Source organism: Bombina bombina, chromosome 7 (assembly GCF_027579735.1).
Source record: "Bombina bombina isolate aBomBom1 chromosome 7, aBomBom1.pri, whole genome shotgun sequence".
Taxonomy (NCBI): domain Eukaryota; kingdom Metazoa; phylum Chordata; class Amphibia; order Anura; family Bombinatoridae; genus Bombina; species Bombina bombina.
In genome coordinates this window covers 333390999-333410207 of record NC_069505.1, presented here as the reverse complement: position 1 = coordinate 333410207, position 19209 = coordinate 333390999, and the positions used below count along the sequence as shown (strand labels likewise).

General features: G+C 34.8%; 1 protein-coding gene across 7 annotated transcripts in view; it reads left to right on the top strand.

Moving 5' to 3' along the window:
- The window catches only part of CADPS (calcium dependent secretion activator), a 943138-nt gene that overhangs the window by 668789 nt on the left and 255140 nt on the right, over positions 1-19209 (top strand). For 4 of the 7 annotated variants that reach the window (XM_053720994.1, XM_053720992.1, XM_053720993.1 and 1 more), the window contains 3 exons: positions 6376-6477; positions 6566-6629; positions 7004-7127. In XM_053720994.1, coding sequence (XP_053576969.1) covers positions 6376-6477; positions 6566-6629; positions 7004-7127 — 290 coding nt within the window. Of the gene's footprint in view, positions 1-6375; positions 6478-6565; positions 6630-7003; positions 7128-9028; positions 9098-9889; positions 9908-19209 lie in introns of all 7 variants that reach the window. The other 3 variants (XM_053720988.1, XM_053720989.1, XM_053720991.1) reach the window with 2 other exon arrangements.

Here is a 19209-nt window from a genome sequence, read left to right as displayed (position 1 = left end):
TTCCATTTCCTCACTATGTTCCTCACAGTGGACACTGACAGCTTAAATCTCTGCAATAGCTTTTTGTAGCCTTCCCCTAAACCATAATGTTGAACAATCTTTGTTTTCAGGTCATTTGAGAGTTGTTTTTTAGGCCACCATGTTGCAATTCTTCAGAGGAGAGTCAAAGAGAACAACAACTTGCAATTGGCCACCTTAAACACCTTTTCTCATGATTGGATGCACCTGTCTATGAAGTTCAAGGCTTAATGGGCTCACAAAACCAATTGTGCATTCCAATTAATCAGTGCTAGGTAGTTACAGGTATTTAAATCAACAAAATGACAAGGGTGCCCAAATTTATGCACCTGTCTAATTTTTTTTTTATGCATATTGCACATTTTCTGTTAATCCAATAAACTTCATTTCACTACTGAAATATTACTAGGTCCTTCAGTTATTTGATAGATCAAAATGAAATTGCTGATCCAAACACCCAATTATTTATAAATGAAAATCATGGAAATTGTCAGGGGTGCCTAAACTTTTGCATATGTCTGTATGTATTTTTCATATGTGTCCCTTTTTAAAGCGGCAATATGGTCACCCTACAGTATGCTGAACAAAAAAGGTGGATATTCTAGCAGTAAGATACAATTTAATGCATTATTTATATTATTTACAAAGTCCTTCCAAAAAGTCTGGAGTTTTAGGACCCGAATACCATATATGAATAGGAAACAAGTAGTTAGTTTCAATAAATGAGATGGAATGTGCAGAATTAAGAAGATAGAATGCCATTCTATTGAGGACAAAGTAAATATGAGATCTTTATACCATGAGTCAATATAGTTTGGTAGGTGTTTGTGTAGGAATGCATCTAAAATAGCGTATAAAAGGGACACTGCATGTCTAAGGTGATCTCTGGTCATAATCTACCTTAATGTGCGGATACAAAATGGTTGAGTTTAAGGTATCTACACCATTGATTAAATAAGCCTCCTCCTACACCTTCCTGTTGATATTTAGGTAGAAGTTTAGCAGATTCTGTGAACAAATAAATTGGCAGGAGTGTATGCTTATCTCTAGTTTGATTTGGTATAGGATATAATCCACCATGGAAATCTGAATTAGCTATAAATGGGGTCAATGGGGAGGGTATTGCCGTATATTTGTACTTACACATTGCAGATTTAGAGGACATGTATTTCACGTAACACTATTGTTTTGGCTCTCATAGAAAAATAAAACATAAAAATGTAATTCCCAGACATACAAAGAGACCCAACACAAAGTACCATTTCAAATAATATTCATTTGAAATGACTTCAATGTTTTTTTATATGCCTCTAGACATGAACATGCAGTCATAATTTAACCCCATTCACTGCTAAGCCATTTTCACACTCCTGTGCTAAGCCAATTTTGAGCTTTATTTGCTGCTTATATTTAAACTTTTTTTTTGCCAGCTCAGTGACGTGCAGTGAGGTCAGAAGCTGGTGAGGCACTAGATATGATACGCCGGAGAAACACATGTACAGAGGGCTGCAAGTACCCCCAACAGTGCAGGTTTAAATGATAGCTGAACCAGTGCACAGGTGACATAATCAGATGATGGGTGAGAGCAAGTTTGTAACCACTGAGTTACTGATCAGCTGATTACTTCACCTGTGCACTGATTCAGCTATAATGAAATCCTGGCCTGTTGGGGGTACTTGAGGACCATTGTGAGAAACACTGCACTAAAGCAGCAGCTCATCGGAAATGTATTGATTACCTGGAGAATAAAGCACACATACTCTGCTCACTGACACCCACACACACTCTGCTCACATACACACTCACACAATTCTGTGGCACAGTGCCACTTACTAAGCAATTATAATGATACACAATCTCTTCTCTACTCACTACTGTATTGTAAAAATAGAAATAATTTACCATACAAGTTTTACACAAAGGACAAGTTATCAATACTGCCAACACAGCTGCTGCAATATGGTGTTCAAGAAACGCACGTGCACATCCCACTTAGGTATGCTCTTCAACAAAGGACACCAAAGTATACCAAAAGAATGAAGTACATAATAATAAAAGTAAAATAGAAAGTTTATTTATTATTTTTTTGTGTGCAATTTCTATCTGAATGATGGAAATTTAATTATGACTTTCATGTTCCTTTCAAAAACTAATTTGATTTGCTGACATGGGGCCAGTAACAGTTGATGCTAGTTCTCAAAATATAAATAACTAGAAAAGTCTATTAAAATAGCAAGCTCTACCTAAATCATGAAAGTTTAATTTTAAATGTCTCCCTTTGACTATGTGTTTAACCAGTTACTTTACAGTGGCATTATTTCTAAAAACATTTAACTGCAATAATTACATATATTTTTTAAATGACTCATTATCTCCTTTTTATTAATATAAACTTGTATAAAAGCAGCACATATTAAAAACACAATGCAACAGCTTTCAAATGATTTGTGAATTACAAGTTAACAGCAGTCTTTAAATAAATGGAGACACAGAGAAAAATAAAAATAGATACTGCATCCTCTGACTGAACAGACATAACATATATGGAGTTTGTACCTAATTAAATCAAATAACCATGAAAAAGGGAGTCTTAGCAATATTCAATATCAAAAACTTTAATTTAAATAATGTGGACACTGCACACTTAGCTTCAAACTCTGGGTTTTAAATTATGGATTTAAATTTGAATTGACCCTTTGATTTCCTGTGTCAGTATTGGGTTATGCTCACTTACTGTCCCCCCTGTTAATGAGCTGTGTCTGAACACAATGTGTGAATCACAAGAAATGTAGAATACTACTTTACTCTTCTGCTTGGTGTCATCTGTTCTTAGGTTACCTCAGCTTCCAGTTGTGTCACATGACCCTGCTCACTGCAGCCTCCTTCTGATTAATCTATATATCCTTCACTTGCTAGGAGGCATCAAGAGGGGTGCCTCCTATTCGTACCAATTTCTGCTGCTAATATATTGACAGAACACAGGTGGCGCTGCAGCACAGCTTTTCCTTTGACCCATGTACTGCAATGGAGAGAATCGTTCCTGTACCTGCCTCTCCATAGCATTACATGGGGGGGGAAATATTTTTTGGGGGACTTTTTCTTTGTTTTAATTAAAATTTAATTAAGCTTTGGCCACATATGGCAGGGTAGGCACTGCCTCCCCTGCCTCCTATGAGTGCACGTCCCTGTGCCAGCTGATCGCTATCACCACAGTGATCACCTGGCTATACAAAAAAATGTTATTGTTGCTCTATAAACATATCTGATTTTTTTATTATATGTCCCTAAAGGTCCCATACCAAGAAAAAAAAACCTTTTGTAACTTTCTCAACTATCTTTTATTTTTGTTGGACTTTGTGCTTTTCAAGACCTAACAATTTGAAAGAGGAGATCATTCTCTTTCAAATAAAGGGCCTTGATAATCTGTTGCTGCTAATGGAGCTGAGATTGAGAGATATGAATCACCTCCCCACCATCCAACTCTCTTGCAGCTACAGTAGCTCCACCTCTTTGTGATGTCACCACCCTTTTGCGATGGCTTGGGAGTGCTGCTCACTAGGCCTAAAGGGACTTGGACTGTAGAAAAATGTCCACTTTAACATATTCCCAATGATCCATTTTACCTTCTGTACTGTATTAAATTATTTATAAATAGCTCCTTTATTTTGTCATTTAAAAAAGCTGATTTGCCTGTAGAAGAGCCACCTATACTGGGAAATACAATGCTACATTATTGGCTATAGAAAAACCTATGCAAACAAGAGACAGCAGCAGAAATCAACCTCCCCAAGTGGGGGGAGTTGGAAGAGAGAGCATAGCCCATTTGAAAGTGTATACCTGCAGCTTAGATATCTGCTGTCAAACATATATGTGCATCATAAACATCTTTTACACACACACAGAAAAGGAACAGCGCTTATTTACACATTTAGAAAACACCTTTATAAATATTTTAAATGTACCATATAATCTAAATCAAAATAGTTTATATATTATATTATATGTTATTTGAATAACTTCTCTCCTGGTTTTAATATGTAATTTAAATATTTATTTTAATTTTGAACCTGATCTGAATTATTCTTGTTTAATTTTTAAATTATTGTCATAACTGGAAGTAAAATGGTTTCTCATATATATATATATATATATATATATATATATATATATATATATATATATATATATATATATATATATATATATATATATATATAAAAAAAATATATATATATAAAAAAAGAAATATATATATATATATATATATATACTATTATGGCATGGTGTTGCAGTATAGAAATCTAAATTATATTTCGTAGTCCATTTGGAGAATGAGCAGTAAAAAAATGATCATAAATGGCTTCATCAGAATATGTACAGCTGTGTGATAGAATCTGAAATTTGACAAAAGCATTGGAAGTTTTATTATTTGTGACATGGCTCAAGATGGGAGATTGTGAAGAGAGCGAATATGACAGAACTAGTGCTAACCAGTGTGACAACAACGTGAAATGCAAGCAACATGACATCTTTCCTATCATGCTGCCGAAAATGTCAACTTTGTGAAGGACAGTGAGAAAAATAATTTGCCAAAAATTGTAAGGTAGAATCAAGAGATGCTTGTCTTGTCAGATGTGATATTAGTCCACATCTGTTCAAGAGAGGGAATCTTTTGCACTTAAGATGGGCCATAGATGGCATTGGCAAGCCCCTTCCAGATATCCATGCTACTCCACAAGTATTTACTACTGACCTGTGGATTGTTAGACCATTAGGTATCACATTTGCAGCAATGCAATTTATAATTAAATTGATTTAGTATTGATAATACAGTTGTGATTGGCATGTTGTCTCATTTTTTGGGATCAATAAAATAAATATTTTTACACATGACAGAAATATAGTTGTTAATTGCAACATTTTTTTAATCCGAAAGAACTTTTTTCTCCTCGTGATTTTTTTATAATTATAAAAACAAAACCCATACTTATATTTAAAGAAACAATATGCTAGACATTAAGAGATTGTATCTAAGAGGTCAAGTCAAACATTACAGTACAGATTGCAATTTTTGGAACCTAAAGTCTTTTGATTTGCTTAATAAAGAGAACTAAAGCTAACCAATTAACCCCTGACAGGAGGTTCATTAAAGGTTTGCAATCCCTTGCCAATGCTTTTGTAAAGCAAACTAGTTGTAGGGCCGAGGATTTACACAGCTTAGGCTGCTCACCGGAGGAGGCCTCAAGTGAGAATATTTGTTCAGTTTTCAGACGACTTAGATTACATGAAGAGACTGTGCTTATATAGAAAAAGATAGGTAATAGTCAAATCTGTATACTTTGCCTCTCAATAATAGCAAGGAATAATGATGACTGTCTGGACTGCTGGTTTCTTTAGTGAGTGGATTAGACTTGTCTTCTACCCTATTCTTATAGATTATACTTTGGTGTAAATATTCAAGGGCTATCGGTATTGTTTAGCCGGCAGGGGATTAACGTGAGAGGAAATGCAAACTTGTACTCTGTGTCACATTACATCGCTTTTGTTCACTTACACACAGTTTCTTTGACTCATGTAAGGCCAGGTTTCATGGATTATCAAATAAAACATCTTGTTAGCACTGTACAAAACATCGAGTTGAGCATTTTAAGGATCTTTTTAGTAACTGCAATTATTTCAAATTCCTTCACATTACTTGCTCTGTATATTGAATTCTTTAAATGGCCAACAAATAATTTGAACAAAGACTTACTAAGAAATATACATTAAATGACACAAAGGAATAGATTTATAAAAAAAAACACATTCCTTGAATTTCCCTTATAAAAAAAGTATGTTTTTAATTTGCTCATTCATGTGCTTGTAGGGTTTTTTCTGTAACATTATCCACATTTTTTTTTACTTGGTAGCTTTCAGTAGTATGTTCCAAGACCTGCCATATTCTCTTTGTCAACAAATATTGTAGAAAGGTTTTTAAAACACTTAAAAAACAATTTGAATACATTAAGAGCAAAAAAATAAAACATAAAAATATGAAATATATACATAAATATTATAAAAATCTGTTTTCTTCTATAGTATACACAACTTATTTATTGAACTTGTATTTAAAGTGTGCTATGTTTGCTACAAAGAAAATAAACTCAGTTTACCAAAGAAAACACATCCATCCTTTCACACTTTTTTTAATTCATTGTCATCTTTTATCTTTCTTTCTTTGACTCATGCAGTCAACTTCAGTTTAAAACATAAAGCCATCAGCTTGCTAATAATGCATTGTTTGTTTACTGTACTGAGGACTTGTTTATGTCATGAGGTGAAGTTTCTTGAATCACTCACAACAGACTTTTCCTTCAGGCCTGATGGTATCGGAACAGTAACAGTCGAAGAAAAAGAACGTTTTGAAGAGATCAAAGAAAGACTGCGTTTGCTTTTGGAGAACCAGATAACTCATTTTAGGTAAAGCTTTTTAAAATCTCAGATTAATGATAAAGTTGCATATTTTTTTAGATACAAATTTAAATGGAAAATATATATATATTTTCAGATATTGTTTTCCATTTGGTCGACCTGAAGGAGCATTAAAAGCTACTTTGTCTTTACTGGAACGGGTACGTTTGATGATATGTTTAAGTTTTTATGATTTGATTTTTTTTTACATTTTAGACATTTAACTAACGTAATTAATTAACATTTTTTAACTAATTAAAACATAAATTTAGATTCTTTAATTAGTTTGCATACTTAAATACAACATTATTTGTAGAATACAATAAATAAAAGAAAATAAAGATTTATTTCATTTAAAATTTCCAATCTGCAACATAAATTAATATTTTTTTAGATTAACCCCAAAATCCACAGTACAATTACAAAGTGATTTAAGTGATATATAGTATTTAAAACAAATATTTTTTTCCCAAAGCTTTTGTAGACCTGCAATCTTTTTGTTAGCTTTATGATAAAACTGTCTTTTCGTATCAAGGTTTTAATGAAAGACATAGTTACTCCTGTACCTCAAGAAGAGGTGAAAAATGTAATTCGCAAATGCCTAGAACAAGCTGCTTTGGTCAACTATACCAGATTATCTGAATATGCAAAAATTGAAGGTAAGAGGCAATTAGTTATGTTTATTGATACATTAACACTCATTGACATTGGTCAAGATCTGAATTGCTAACCAAATATTTAAATGAATATGCATAACAATTTTTTTTTACTTATGGAATTATTTAAAAAAGATTGTTTATTATTTATTGATTTGGGTAATTTTCATTATACTTTCAGTTAGCTAAGAGCACTCAGTGCGTTGTGTAATTAATCACCTTGATTTATTTATTTTATATTTTTTCTTGTGGGAAAAATATTGTTGTAGACAAGTTGGAGTCTTTCATGTTTCCCTCCCCCCCTAAAAGAAATAATAAGCTAATAAGAGACTTCTGTGATATGAGCATCTGGGATCATCAAACGAACATAGCAGGCAGCTTTTGTGTTGTTTAAGTTATTTATCCAACATATTCAGTAGGCTTTTAATTGGGCATCCACTCTGACTGGGAATTACCAAAAACAGGCTTTATTTTAATAATGTGATAATGTTATTACCAACAACTTAATCTCTTTTTTATTTTTTATTTTTTACTAAGTTATGCAATATATAATTGTAACGTTTTATAGAAACCTTTTTTCCTCCAAAAATTAGTTGCCTGCTACATTATTAGAGAGTTTTTATCTCAGGTATTTTTTTTTTAATAAGTGCCAGTATGATACACCCAACAAGAAATAATTTTGACCTGGGCATTAAAGGATTTTCTTTAACTCTTGCTGTGATATTGATTAACACAAATAGAAGTATTTCGTTTTTGTGTGTGCGTTAGGATTCTATTTGATGAGTCATGAGAACATTACATAGGATTTCTATTAAAATGATATTACTGAATGAATATTGGTCAAGTTGATTTGAGACCAAGAACAAGTTTACTCCAACAGAGATTTCTGAAATCCGCTGGTTTCTCAATGCATTTCTTTATAGGAGGTGCTAACTTATTGGTAAGATGTGCTCTCTTCTTTCAGATAAAATAATGACAAAAAAATCTTTAAAATCTGTAAGTAAAAATGCATTCATTTCCAAAGTAGTACACTATAGTTTGTACTTTTCCTTTGGTGCTTCAATTCCTCTTAGTTGTGTTATTTACCTGCCCTTGGTTGTATTTATTTATTTATTTTTATTTTATTTATTTATTTATTTTTTTGCACTGTGACTTTTAGGTCTGGGAATACTTTGAAGCAACAAACGTATTTTTTTTTCAGCTCTCTTCTCAGAAAAGTACCTCATTCCACACTACCTGCTCTCTTCTGCTTCTTTCCCTCCTGATTGGCACAACCATTTTTCTATTTGCTTTCCTAAAAGTGGTTTTAATGCCAATTGCAGAGCATGCTGGGATTGTTAAGTATAACAACCCAACATCCACCAGCTGCATGATCCAGGTATTTTCTTATAGACGTAGTTGCCTATAATTTGTATCATTGCAATATTTCATGACATAATACAATTGTTTTCCAAAATTAGCTAAAATTTACATGTGATCCTAAGCAATCTACCAAATGTGTATATATTTATATATATATATATATTTTTAAATTACTACGGCTAATATTTAAGGTTATGCCTATGAGGAAATACCTCTTTATGCCTTAGATACTAAACGCTTCAATGCTTAGTATCTTAAGCCAAATTCAATTTATTTCCCTTTGTTTATGTTTGGATCATTCCAGTCTTGCTCCAGACCAAAACAAGACTTTCTACATCATGGTCACCAAGTTGTGACTTGTGGGCATGCTGAATGGTTAATCCAGAAAAAAAATAATTGAAAACTACCCTTTCTTTTATCTGTGTATCCCAAATATTCTACAATCTTTTCTCCTTTTAACCTAATGTAACATTTTCCTCTAACCTATGACCTCTTTACCTCTCTGACCTATGCCTCTTGCATGCCAAAATCCTCTTTTATAGGGAAAAAGAGAGAGATGTATGAACATCCTGTCTTCTGCTTGGCTTCTCAAGTGATGGATTTAACCATTCGTGAGTACCTTCCACATCCTTTCCCTGCTGTCTCCACTCTGTTTTCATTATATATATACAAAAAAACGAAATCAAAACTCAACCAACTCACTCTCCTTGCTTCAGTCCTTAACATTTGCTTGTCTGTTGCTTCTGTCTGTGATACCCAGTGTGAGAAGTCCAGTTCCTTTTTATCAACCTAAAACAGTTCAAACAACCAAATCATTTGTTTGTGATAAACCAGCAACTGTCTGTATTTTTTTTTATTTCTTTTAGTTATTATTTATGTCTGTGACCTGAATGCATTTTTACTTTGCTTCTGTGTAACCCCAATTTGTTAAGTACTTGTCACTGATATATCAATCTACAGTGGGGGTGATATGTTAGGGATGAGGTAAAGGCTATTGGTGGACAACTATATTTCTTTGAAAAAGAAAAAGTAACTAATTTCAACATTTTTGTCATTCAGAGGTTGGCTTTTTTTTATTAAGTTGCAAACTTTTATATATATATATATATTGCATTAAATAGAAAAAAAAAAGAAAAGAATTAACACTTTTTTTTCTGGAGAACTGTTATTGTTTTTATATCTTTGTGTTACGTATTCAGATATATTTTAAATATGCTGGTGCCATTATTTTCCCTGTTTCAATGTCCGTTTTATTTTTGTTTTGGTATTAGATATTATTCAGGCAGTGAAATGTCATATGCCACACATGAATGGGTTAACATTTTCCTTCACTTGCTCATTAATCGTGCATATTTGTTCTTGTTTCTCTCTCTTCTCTCCTTGTTGCTTTCTCTTTCATGTAGAGAATCAAAAGGATGCAGGTGAACAAATGTATATGCATTATAAAGTAGAAAAGGCTGTACCTTTTATTTATTTATATAGTTTCTATTTATTTTATTTATTTCTTTAGCTCTGTTTTTTTTTGTACCTTTTATTTATTTATTTATTTATATAGTTTCTATTAATTTTATTTATTTTTTTGCTCTTTTTTTTCCCATAGCTCCTTAAGATATGAACTCCTCAACGTTATTCTGGAGTTACAATAAAACTTAAGGAGTTAATTTGTGCTGTCTGAAAATGATTAAACTTGTGCAAAACCAGCATTACACAAAGTTGAAATCTAGCATTCAATAAACAAAATTAGAGTCATTTTATCTATACCAAATTATACCCTGGCACTAAAAAAAGTTGCATAATGCAATCATGCAACAAATAAGCTAAACTCCATTTTCCCCTTTCATATTTTTGTTGATGCCCTTTAAAATGCTTGTGGTTTATCTGTAAATGTGTACTAACAATGAAGTCAGAAAAATAATTGTGTTTTCTGTCCTTTATGTTTGTAAGATAATGAGATGTCTTGTTACCTGGCTCAGAAATAATTAAACATTTTCTTTTCAATCTGCTCTTAACAGCACAAATCACACATAGTTGTGAAACTACGCATCAAGAATTTGCACTGCAAACAATTTGCATTTTTCCCTAAATTAAGTTTCTAAATTCACTAAAAAAAACATTGTTCAGTAATCTAGGAACTATCATATTTGTATTTTTATTTTCCTTTTTTATATTCAAAGCTTTTTTCAAATATAGTTAAAAAAAAAAAAAGTGCACATCTAGCACGAGTTATCTGCATGCCACTTGCTAGCCTGTGTCAAAGTAAAGTTAAAGCTAACACTTTAGATGCCAGAAAAGATTTCAACGCATTGTGTAGCAATTTGAGGCAGCCATGGGTATCTAGGGTAAGAGTCAAACCCCTTGGAATTTGGCTCTTAATATCCAATTATGGCCTAGATTACGAGTGGATCACAAAATTGTGCTTTCGAGAGCACTCCACTCAGTAATACCAGTGCACGCAAATGTGCACTGGTATTACAAGTTACGCACGCGAGAGGGCACTTCCATAGGCTCCAATGGGAACCTCGTTCTGGTGCCTTCAGACACGGCAAAGAACTTAGCATACCGCAGGGGGTAAGTCACGCAATGTTGGGAAGCAAATTTTAAATATGTATATGAACATGTACATATATATGTAAGTGTTTATATGTGTATATACACATAGTAACACACACACACACATATATATGCCGCCGTCGGGCCATCATGACACCATTGGGATGCACTGCATTCCCATTCATCTGACCGCAGTGATGTGAGAGGAGTCAGCCGCAACAGCTGATTATCAAAACAAAAACATCAGCGACTGTCATCATAATGTATCAGATTCAGACATCGCCATTATATATCATACTAAACTTATGTAAAGCGCATATTTAGTCATATTGACAAATACAGGTAACAGCTATATGGTTAAACAATGTGAGCTATAATGGCTAGGGGAAAACATTATAACACTGTGATTAAAAACAATGCTAATACTGTATAATTAATTATAAAATTTACACACTGCATCTTTTGCAGTATTACTTTCTCATAATGTACAGTTAATCCTTTGGAACCAAATGTAGTATGGTAGAGACATATTTATGAAGCATCAGAGTGGGAGGGGAATAAATCCATATCTTCAAATATTCAAACATTCTCAAGATTTATAGGTTAAGCCAAATTTCCTATCTTGACTTATTAAGCATACATAAGTCTATTTTAAAAAGATGTATGAGGACGATGGGGGATATTATTTTCATTTAATTTAATGCACAGTCCCATATCTTCAGAGACTACTGATGACAAAAAAATAGTCCAGACCTCAGACAAATAATACATCAGTAGTGGGGCATATAACTTTAACATACTGGTTTATTATGTAGTTGTGTATCCCAATAGGAGACAGGAGAAGGATTTTAGGAGAATGATTCCTTTACACCATCAGCAACCTCCAGATAATCCTTTAATTGTGAAATATGTACTCCTCACCTATTTAGTAAGCGGTATCGATCTTCCACTATCACACATCATCTATGATTAGTGGTAGAAAGGGCTGAAATCCAACTGTGTGTTCAGACCCTTCAGGGTCATTGTATCAAGTGTATAGATCCACTTTGTTTCTCTCCTTAGTAGAGCTTTAGCTTTGTCTCCACCTCGAGTCATAGGCAGGATATGGTTGATAAGCATGGTTCTGATACTTGATACTCCATGTTTCTTTTGACAGGTGGCGTGCCACCGGTTGTTTAGAGTCGCCTTTCTCAATAGCTCTCCTTATCGCCAATCTATGATTGGCCATTCAATCACTAAACGAGGCTATTGTGTTACCTACATAGAATAGGCAGCACGGGCATATGATAATGTATATCACATACTCTCTCGTGCATGATAAACGATGATTCATTTTGAACCTTTTGTTAGAGTGAGGATGCTGAATTGAAGCTCCTTTGAGCATGCTGTTGCATGTCACACAATCGCCACATTGGAAACATCCTTTCTTTACAGTTTTGAGCCTAGTTGTTTTCTGGTAGCACTTCACCGGATCAGATTATACCAATATGTCACATAGATTTTGTGCACATCTATACGCCATCCGAGGCAGATCTATATTCTGGAATAGTAAAGACTTATCCACTCTAATCAGTTCCCAACTTTGTTTCAATGGGATGTTAGATGTCTCATTGAAACAACGTTGAGAACTGATTAGAGTTGATAAGTCTTTACCATTCCAGAATATAGATCCGCCCCGGATGGCGTATCCACATGCACGAAATCTACGTGACATATTGGTAGAATCCGATCCGGTGAAGTGCTACCAGAAAACAATCTGGTTCAAAACTGGAAAGAAATTATGTTTCTAATGTGGCGATTGTGTGACATGCAACATGCAAGGAGCTTCATTTCAGCACCCTCATTCTAACAAAAGGTTCAAAAGTAATCATCGTTTATCATGCACGAGTGAGTATGTGATATACATATTGGTCTGATCTCTGGTTAATTGCGCATAGCGCAAAGCACTCCCGCGAGGTCACGGTAGCATTAACCAGCCACTTGTAATGGCTGGTTATTTATCGTGTGCCCGTAAACGGACAAATTTACCCCTTTACGTGTGCAAGTTAAATTAGCGCTCCACTTGTAATCTAGCCCTATATATATTAGCATTTGTCTATATTAACATTATTATTGTTGGGGCATCTTTTTTTTGTACCTCCCCACCCTTGATTAAAGCCCTCTCTGGCAGCCAAAGTGTTAAAGAATGATGTGAACACAGCAAGTTTCAAAAAGATTTGCCACGTGAGTACACATGTATTTTGCTACAATAAGCATGAATAATTATCAAAATATGAGTATGGCTTTTCTTGTATGGACACATATTGTGGCAAAATAAATGGGCACTCACGCCACTGATCTTTTTGATTTCATGCTGATATTGGTGCCTAGTAGTGACGGTTTTATATTGTCCACAGAAATATAATCAGAAAACCATAAAACAAATAAAAAAAGGACAACAATAGCATAATATTTATATAAAAATAAGTATAAATTTAAACTAACTGCTGGTGAACAAAAATATAGAGTAATAATATTGCTAAATATGATATATTGCATTGTTTTTAATGACACGGTTTAAAGGGACAGTGTACCCTATTTTTTCTTTAATTTGTTCCATCTAGTTTGTTCACAATATGTGCTGGAGTTTATTTAATAGTTTACAAATAGTTACTTTACCTTTATATCAGCATTTGAAATAGCTATTGTTGATAGTGGTATCACGACCTATACTGAAAGTTTCTATACTTAAGTATTGGCTATAGAGAAGCTGTGTAACTATAGCCAGCAGAAAAAATTACACTTCCAGTGGGGGTTAGGAGAGATAAAATATTAATTTTCAATTGTTCTCTCTAAGTATTGGGATTTGGTAAAAAGTCAGAGATAAGATAAGAAAGTTATAAAATAAGAGATCTGATTTCCCTGCAAGAAAAAAACTATTTAAATGGGTGATGGTTTCAATGCACAAACCAGCTATTTCATATACAAAAACAAACCAAAATAAATAATTTATCATACATTTTATGTTGTTTCCAATGACTTGTTATACCAAGTGCAATTTTACAATACATTGTCCCTTTAACTATGTGTTAAACTTATAGTTATGTAGGATAAGTAATACAAAAATTGCATGCTAAAATTAGGGCATGCAATTTTTACATTAGAATTCCCTTTTAATGGTACAAAACTAAGACTTCTCTTTAATTAGATTGTTTGGTAAATATAAAAAAAACACAGTTGTGCAATATCATCTTTTATGTAAATTTAACAAGTCTTAAAGGGACATTAAACCCTTTGAGATTGTAATGCAAAATGTGTAAACGGACATCAAACCCAGTTTTTTTCTCTCATGATTCAGATAGAAGATGCAATTTTAAACAACTTTCCAATTTACTTCTGTTAAATAATTTTGTATCATTCTCTTGGTATCCTTTGTTGAAAAGCATACCTAGATATGCTTAGAGCTGCTAATTGTTGGCTGTACTTATATGCCTCATGGTTTGGCTCACAATTAAAAAATACAAGATATACGGAGCATGGATATCAAAAAAAATATATATACAATTTTTATTAAAACATGGAAAAGAAAAACATTATAAAATAGCACGTGTAAGGGTTAAATAGAAAACTGTCCGACACGGTTCGGTTTATGTTATGCCATCATCAAAGACCTCTTGTTTTGGCTCACCCATGTGCATTGCTGTTTCTTCAACAAAGGATACCAAGAGAAGGAAGCAAATTAGACAATAGAAGTAAATTGTAAAATTGTTTAGAATGGCATGTTGTATCCAAATCGGTTTTTCCCTCCCCCCACCACTTTAAGTGTTAAACCGGGCCATTTTCAGGTGTCTGAGTTACCTAAAGCATTTACCTAATTAAATAACACACAACAACATCGGAGCTGAAGAGAAGGCCATCATTTATTATTTACAACATGCTGAAAAGCATATAACTTTTGTTTTTAGACAAACCGGAAATTAGCGGCGGCGCAAGAGGTCCAGTAACTATACTAAAATAGGACCCAAACAAACCCAGGACAGGGACCCACAAGAGATTGATATCACGGGACCCCTCAGGGTCCCGCCCAACAAAAATTGTAAAGCCCACCAGATCCCACGAGACGAAAGCCAGCAGGCCCGCGGGGAGAGGCACAGCAGGCTTCGACCTGCTGCATCTTGCCCCTCCCATTAGCTCGGCTCTCGCACCAATAGGCTGTGGAAAAAATTTGCAGGACCCTGACCTCGCCTGCAAGGGCGCTCGCATATAGAATTTTTTTACGCCCTTTTCCTAATAAGGGACCAGGTAATGCCAGCTGTACCACAAAACATTAACCCAGCAGAGATACTGTCTATAGGCTTACTCTGAGCTAGCTTGATTGTGCATGCCCACGCCATGACAACTATGGAGACTAAAAGAGCTCCAGATACCTCGTTGCCCCTTGCAACAACCCACAACAGGGAGGGAGGGAGGGAGGGAAAAACAGCAACAGAATCCAAAGGAAAAGAGGATTTCTTTACACTGGCTTTTATAAGGTAAGATGCATCCAACCCTTAAAAAAGCAACATTGTTTCAATCCCCTAACTCAGCCATCTTCTGGGCCAGGATAACACTTAAAGGGACACTGAACCCAAATTTTTTCTTTCATGATTCAGATAGAGCATGCAATTTTAAGCAACTTCCTAATTTACTCCTATGATCAAATTTTCTTCATCCTCTTGGTAACTTTATTTGAAATGCAAGAATGTAAGTTTAGATGCCGGCCCATTTTTGGTGAACACACTGTGTTGTTCTTGCTGATTGGTGGATATATTCACCCACCAATAAACAAGTGTTTTCCATAGTTCTGAACCAAAAAAATAGCTTAGATGCCTTCTTTTTCAAATAAAGAAAGCAAGAGAACGAAGAAAATTGATAATAGGAGTAAATTAGAAAGTTGCTTAAATTTGCATGCTCTATCTGAATCATGAAAGAAAAAAATTGGGTTCAGTGTCCCTTTAAAGCACTACAGTTAATGGCTTTTGTTTGCATTTTTGGTCCTTTGAGTTCTATGGGGAATACGTTATCGCGTGTGTGATATTGTAAGTTTGGCCTTTTACCCTTGTCGGGTTAGCTAGTGTGCAAGCGAAAACAGTTTACTTTTAATATGAGCGCAACCCGACATGCAAAAAAAGCTAACTTCTAGCGCAGTTAACACTCGGGCATAAGCGTTAAAAAAACGCTCTGTTTGTAATCTGGCCCTTAGTGTTTAATGTCCCTTTAAATCATTTTTCGTTGTAATGGGCACATCACTGCACTTATATTAGAGGACAAGTGCAAACTTTTAAGAGGATGGATCATGATTAAATAGATCCAATTCAAACTTTAATTTATATGTATAGTCCAACATAAACTTTCATGATTCAGATAGAGAATGTAATTTTAAACAATTTTCCAATTAACTTTTTTTTTTACCAATTTTGCTTTGTTCTCTTGGTATTCTTAGTTGAAAGCTAAACCTAGGAGGTTCATATGCTAATTTCTAAGCCCTTGAAGGTCACCTCTTCTCTCAGGGCATTTTGACAATGTTTTCACCACTAGAGGGTGTTAGTTCATGTGTGTCATATAGATAACACTGCTCACGCACGTGGAGTTGAGGTGAGCCAGCTTTGATTGGCTAAAATGGATGTCTGTCAAAAGAACTGAAATAAGGGGGCAGTTTGCAGAGGCTTATATACAAGATAATCACAGAGGTAAAAAGTATATTAATATAACAGTGTTGGTTGTGCAAAACTAGGGAATGTGTAATAAAGGGATTATCTATCTTTTTAAACAATAAAAATTCTGGTGTAGACTGTCCCTTTAAAGTGAAGGTAAACTTTGGTGAATGAAAGCCCGTTTTTTTAAAAATACTATTAAAAACAGGAGCACTTTCATTCATCAAAGTTCACAAAGCAGCAGTTTTGTTAAAAAAGTTACCTTATTTTTTTTTCACAGCTACAACAGCTTCCCGCACCTAGAGATCCTCTATTCACACGTCAGCAATGACTAATCCTGCTTCCTCCAATCACAGCTTTCCCCCCAGGGTAGTCATTGCCTAAGGCCATGATGTGATTGGAGGAAGCAGGATTAGTCATTGCTGACGTGTGAATAGAGGATCTCTAGGTGGGGGGAGCTGCTGTAGCTGTGAAAAGAAAAAAAGGTAAATTTTTTTTAAACAAAACGGCTGCTTTGTAAACTTTGATGAATGAAAGTGCCCCTGTATTTAACCCCTTAATGACCACAGCACTTTTCCATTTTCTGTCCGTTTGGGACCAAGGCTATTTTTACATTTTTGCAGTGTTTGAGTTTAGCTGTAATTTTCCTCTTACCCATTTACTGTACCCACACATATTATATACCGTTTTTCTCGTCATTAAATGGACTTTCTAAAGATACCATTATTTTCATCATATCTTATAATTTACTATAACATTTTTTTATAAAATATGAGGAAAAAATGGAAAAAAACACACTTTTTCTAACTTTGACCCCCAAAATCTGTTGGACATCTATAACCACCAAAAAATTCCTATGCTAAATAGTTTCTAAATTTTGTACTGAGTTTAGAAATAGGGCAATAAATACAAGTAGCACTTTCTATTTCCAAACCACTTTTTTTCAAAATTAGCGCTAGTTACATTGAAACACGAATATCTTTCAAGAATCCCTGAATATCCCTTGATATGTATATATATTTTTTTAGAAGACATCCGAAAGTATTGATCTAGGCCCATTTTGGTATATTTCATGCCACCATTTCAAAGCCAAATGCAATCAAATAAAAAAAATTGTTCACTTTTTCACAATTTTGTTCACAAACTTTAGGTTTCTCACTGAAATTATTTACAAACAACTTGTGCAATTATGGCATAAATGGTTGTAAATGCTTCTCTGGGATCCCCTTTGTTCAGAAATAGCAGATATATATGGCTTTGGCATTGCTTTTTGGCAATTAGAAGGTCGCTAAATGCCACTGCGCACCACACGTGTATTATGCCCAGCAGTGAAGGGGTTAATTAGAGAGCCTGTAAGGAACTTTTAGGGGTAATTTTAGCTTTAGTGTAGTGTAGTAGACAACCCAAAGTATTGATCTAGGCCCATTTTGGTATATTTCATGCCACCATTTCACCGACAAATTCGATCAAATTAAAAAAAAAAAACGTTACATTTTTCAAATTATTTACAACCAGCTTGTGCAATTATGGCACAAATGGTTGTAAATGCTTCTCTAGGATCCCCTTTGTTCAGAAATAGCAGACATATATGGCTTTGGCGTTGCTTTTTGGTAATTAGAAGGCTGCTAAATGCCGCGCATCACACATGAATCATGGCTAGCAGTGAAGGAGTTAATTAGGTAGCTTATAGGGAGCTTGCAGGGTTAATTTTAGCTTTAGTGTAGAGATCAGCCTCTTACCTGACACATCACACCCCCTCCCTGATCCCTCCCAAACAGCTCTCTTCCCTCCCCCACTCCATGATTGTCCCCACCATCTTAAGTACTGGCAGAAAGTCTGCCAGTACTAAAATATTTTTTTTTTAAATAATAATAATAATCCTGCTGTGTAGGATCCCCCCTTAGCCCCCAACGTCCCTGATCCCCCCCAAACAGCTCTCTACCCCCCCCCCCACCCCCGCGCCTTATTTTGCACCATATTGGGTACTGGCAGCTGTCTGCCAGTACCCAGTTTGAAATCAAATGTTTTATTTTTATTTTTTTTAAAGTTTTTCTGTAGTGTAGCTGCCCCCCTCAATACCCAACCCCCACGCTCTCACAGATCGTTATTTTTTTTATCCCCACCCTCTCTCTTACTGAGTCCCATCTTGTGCCTCTTCCACTTGTTTTGAGTTTCACAAGCACCCACGCGCACCAACCCAGCACGCACCCCCCATGAGTGATCCCACCCCCCCTCCTCTACCCGCCTCCCTGGACACGCTCCCACCCACCAACGAACATAGCCATCAATAGCCGATGCAGAGAGGGCCACAGAGTGTCTCTCTCTGCATCGGGCTAGTAAAAACAGTTATTGCAGGATGCCTCAATATCGAGGCATCACTGCAATAACACGAAAGCGGCTGGAAGCGATCAGGATCACTTCCACCGCTTTCAAAGACCAACGACGTACAGAGTACGTCCTTGGTCGTTAAGGACATACCCTGCACGTCGTTGGTCATTAAC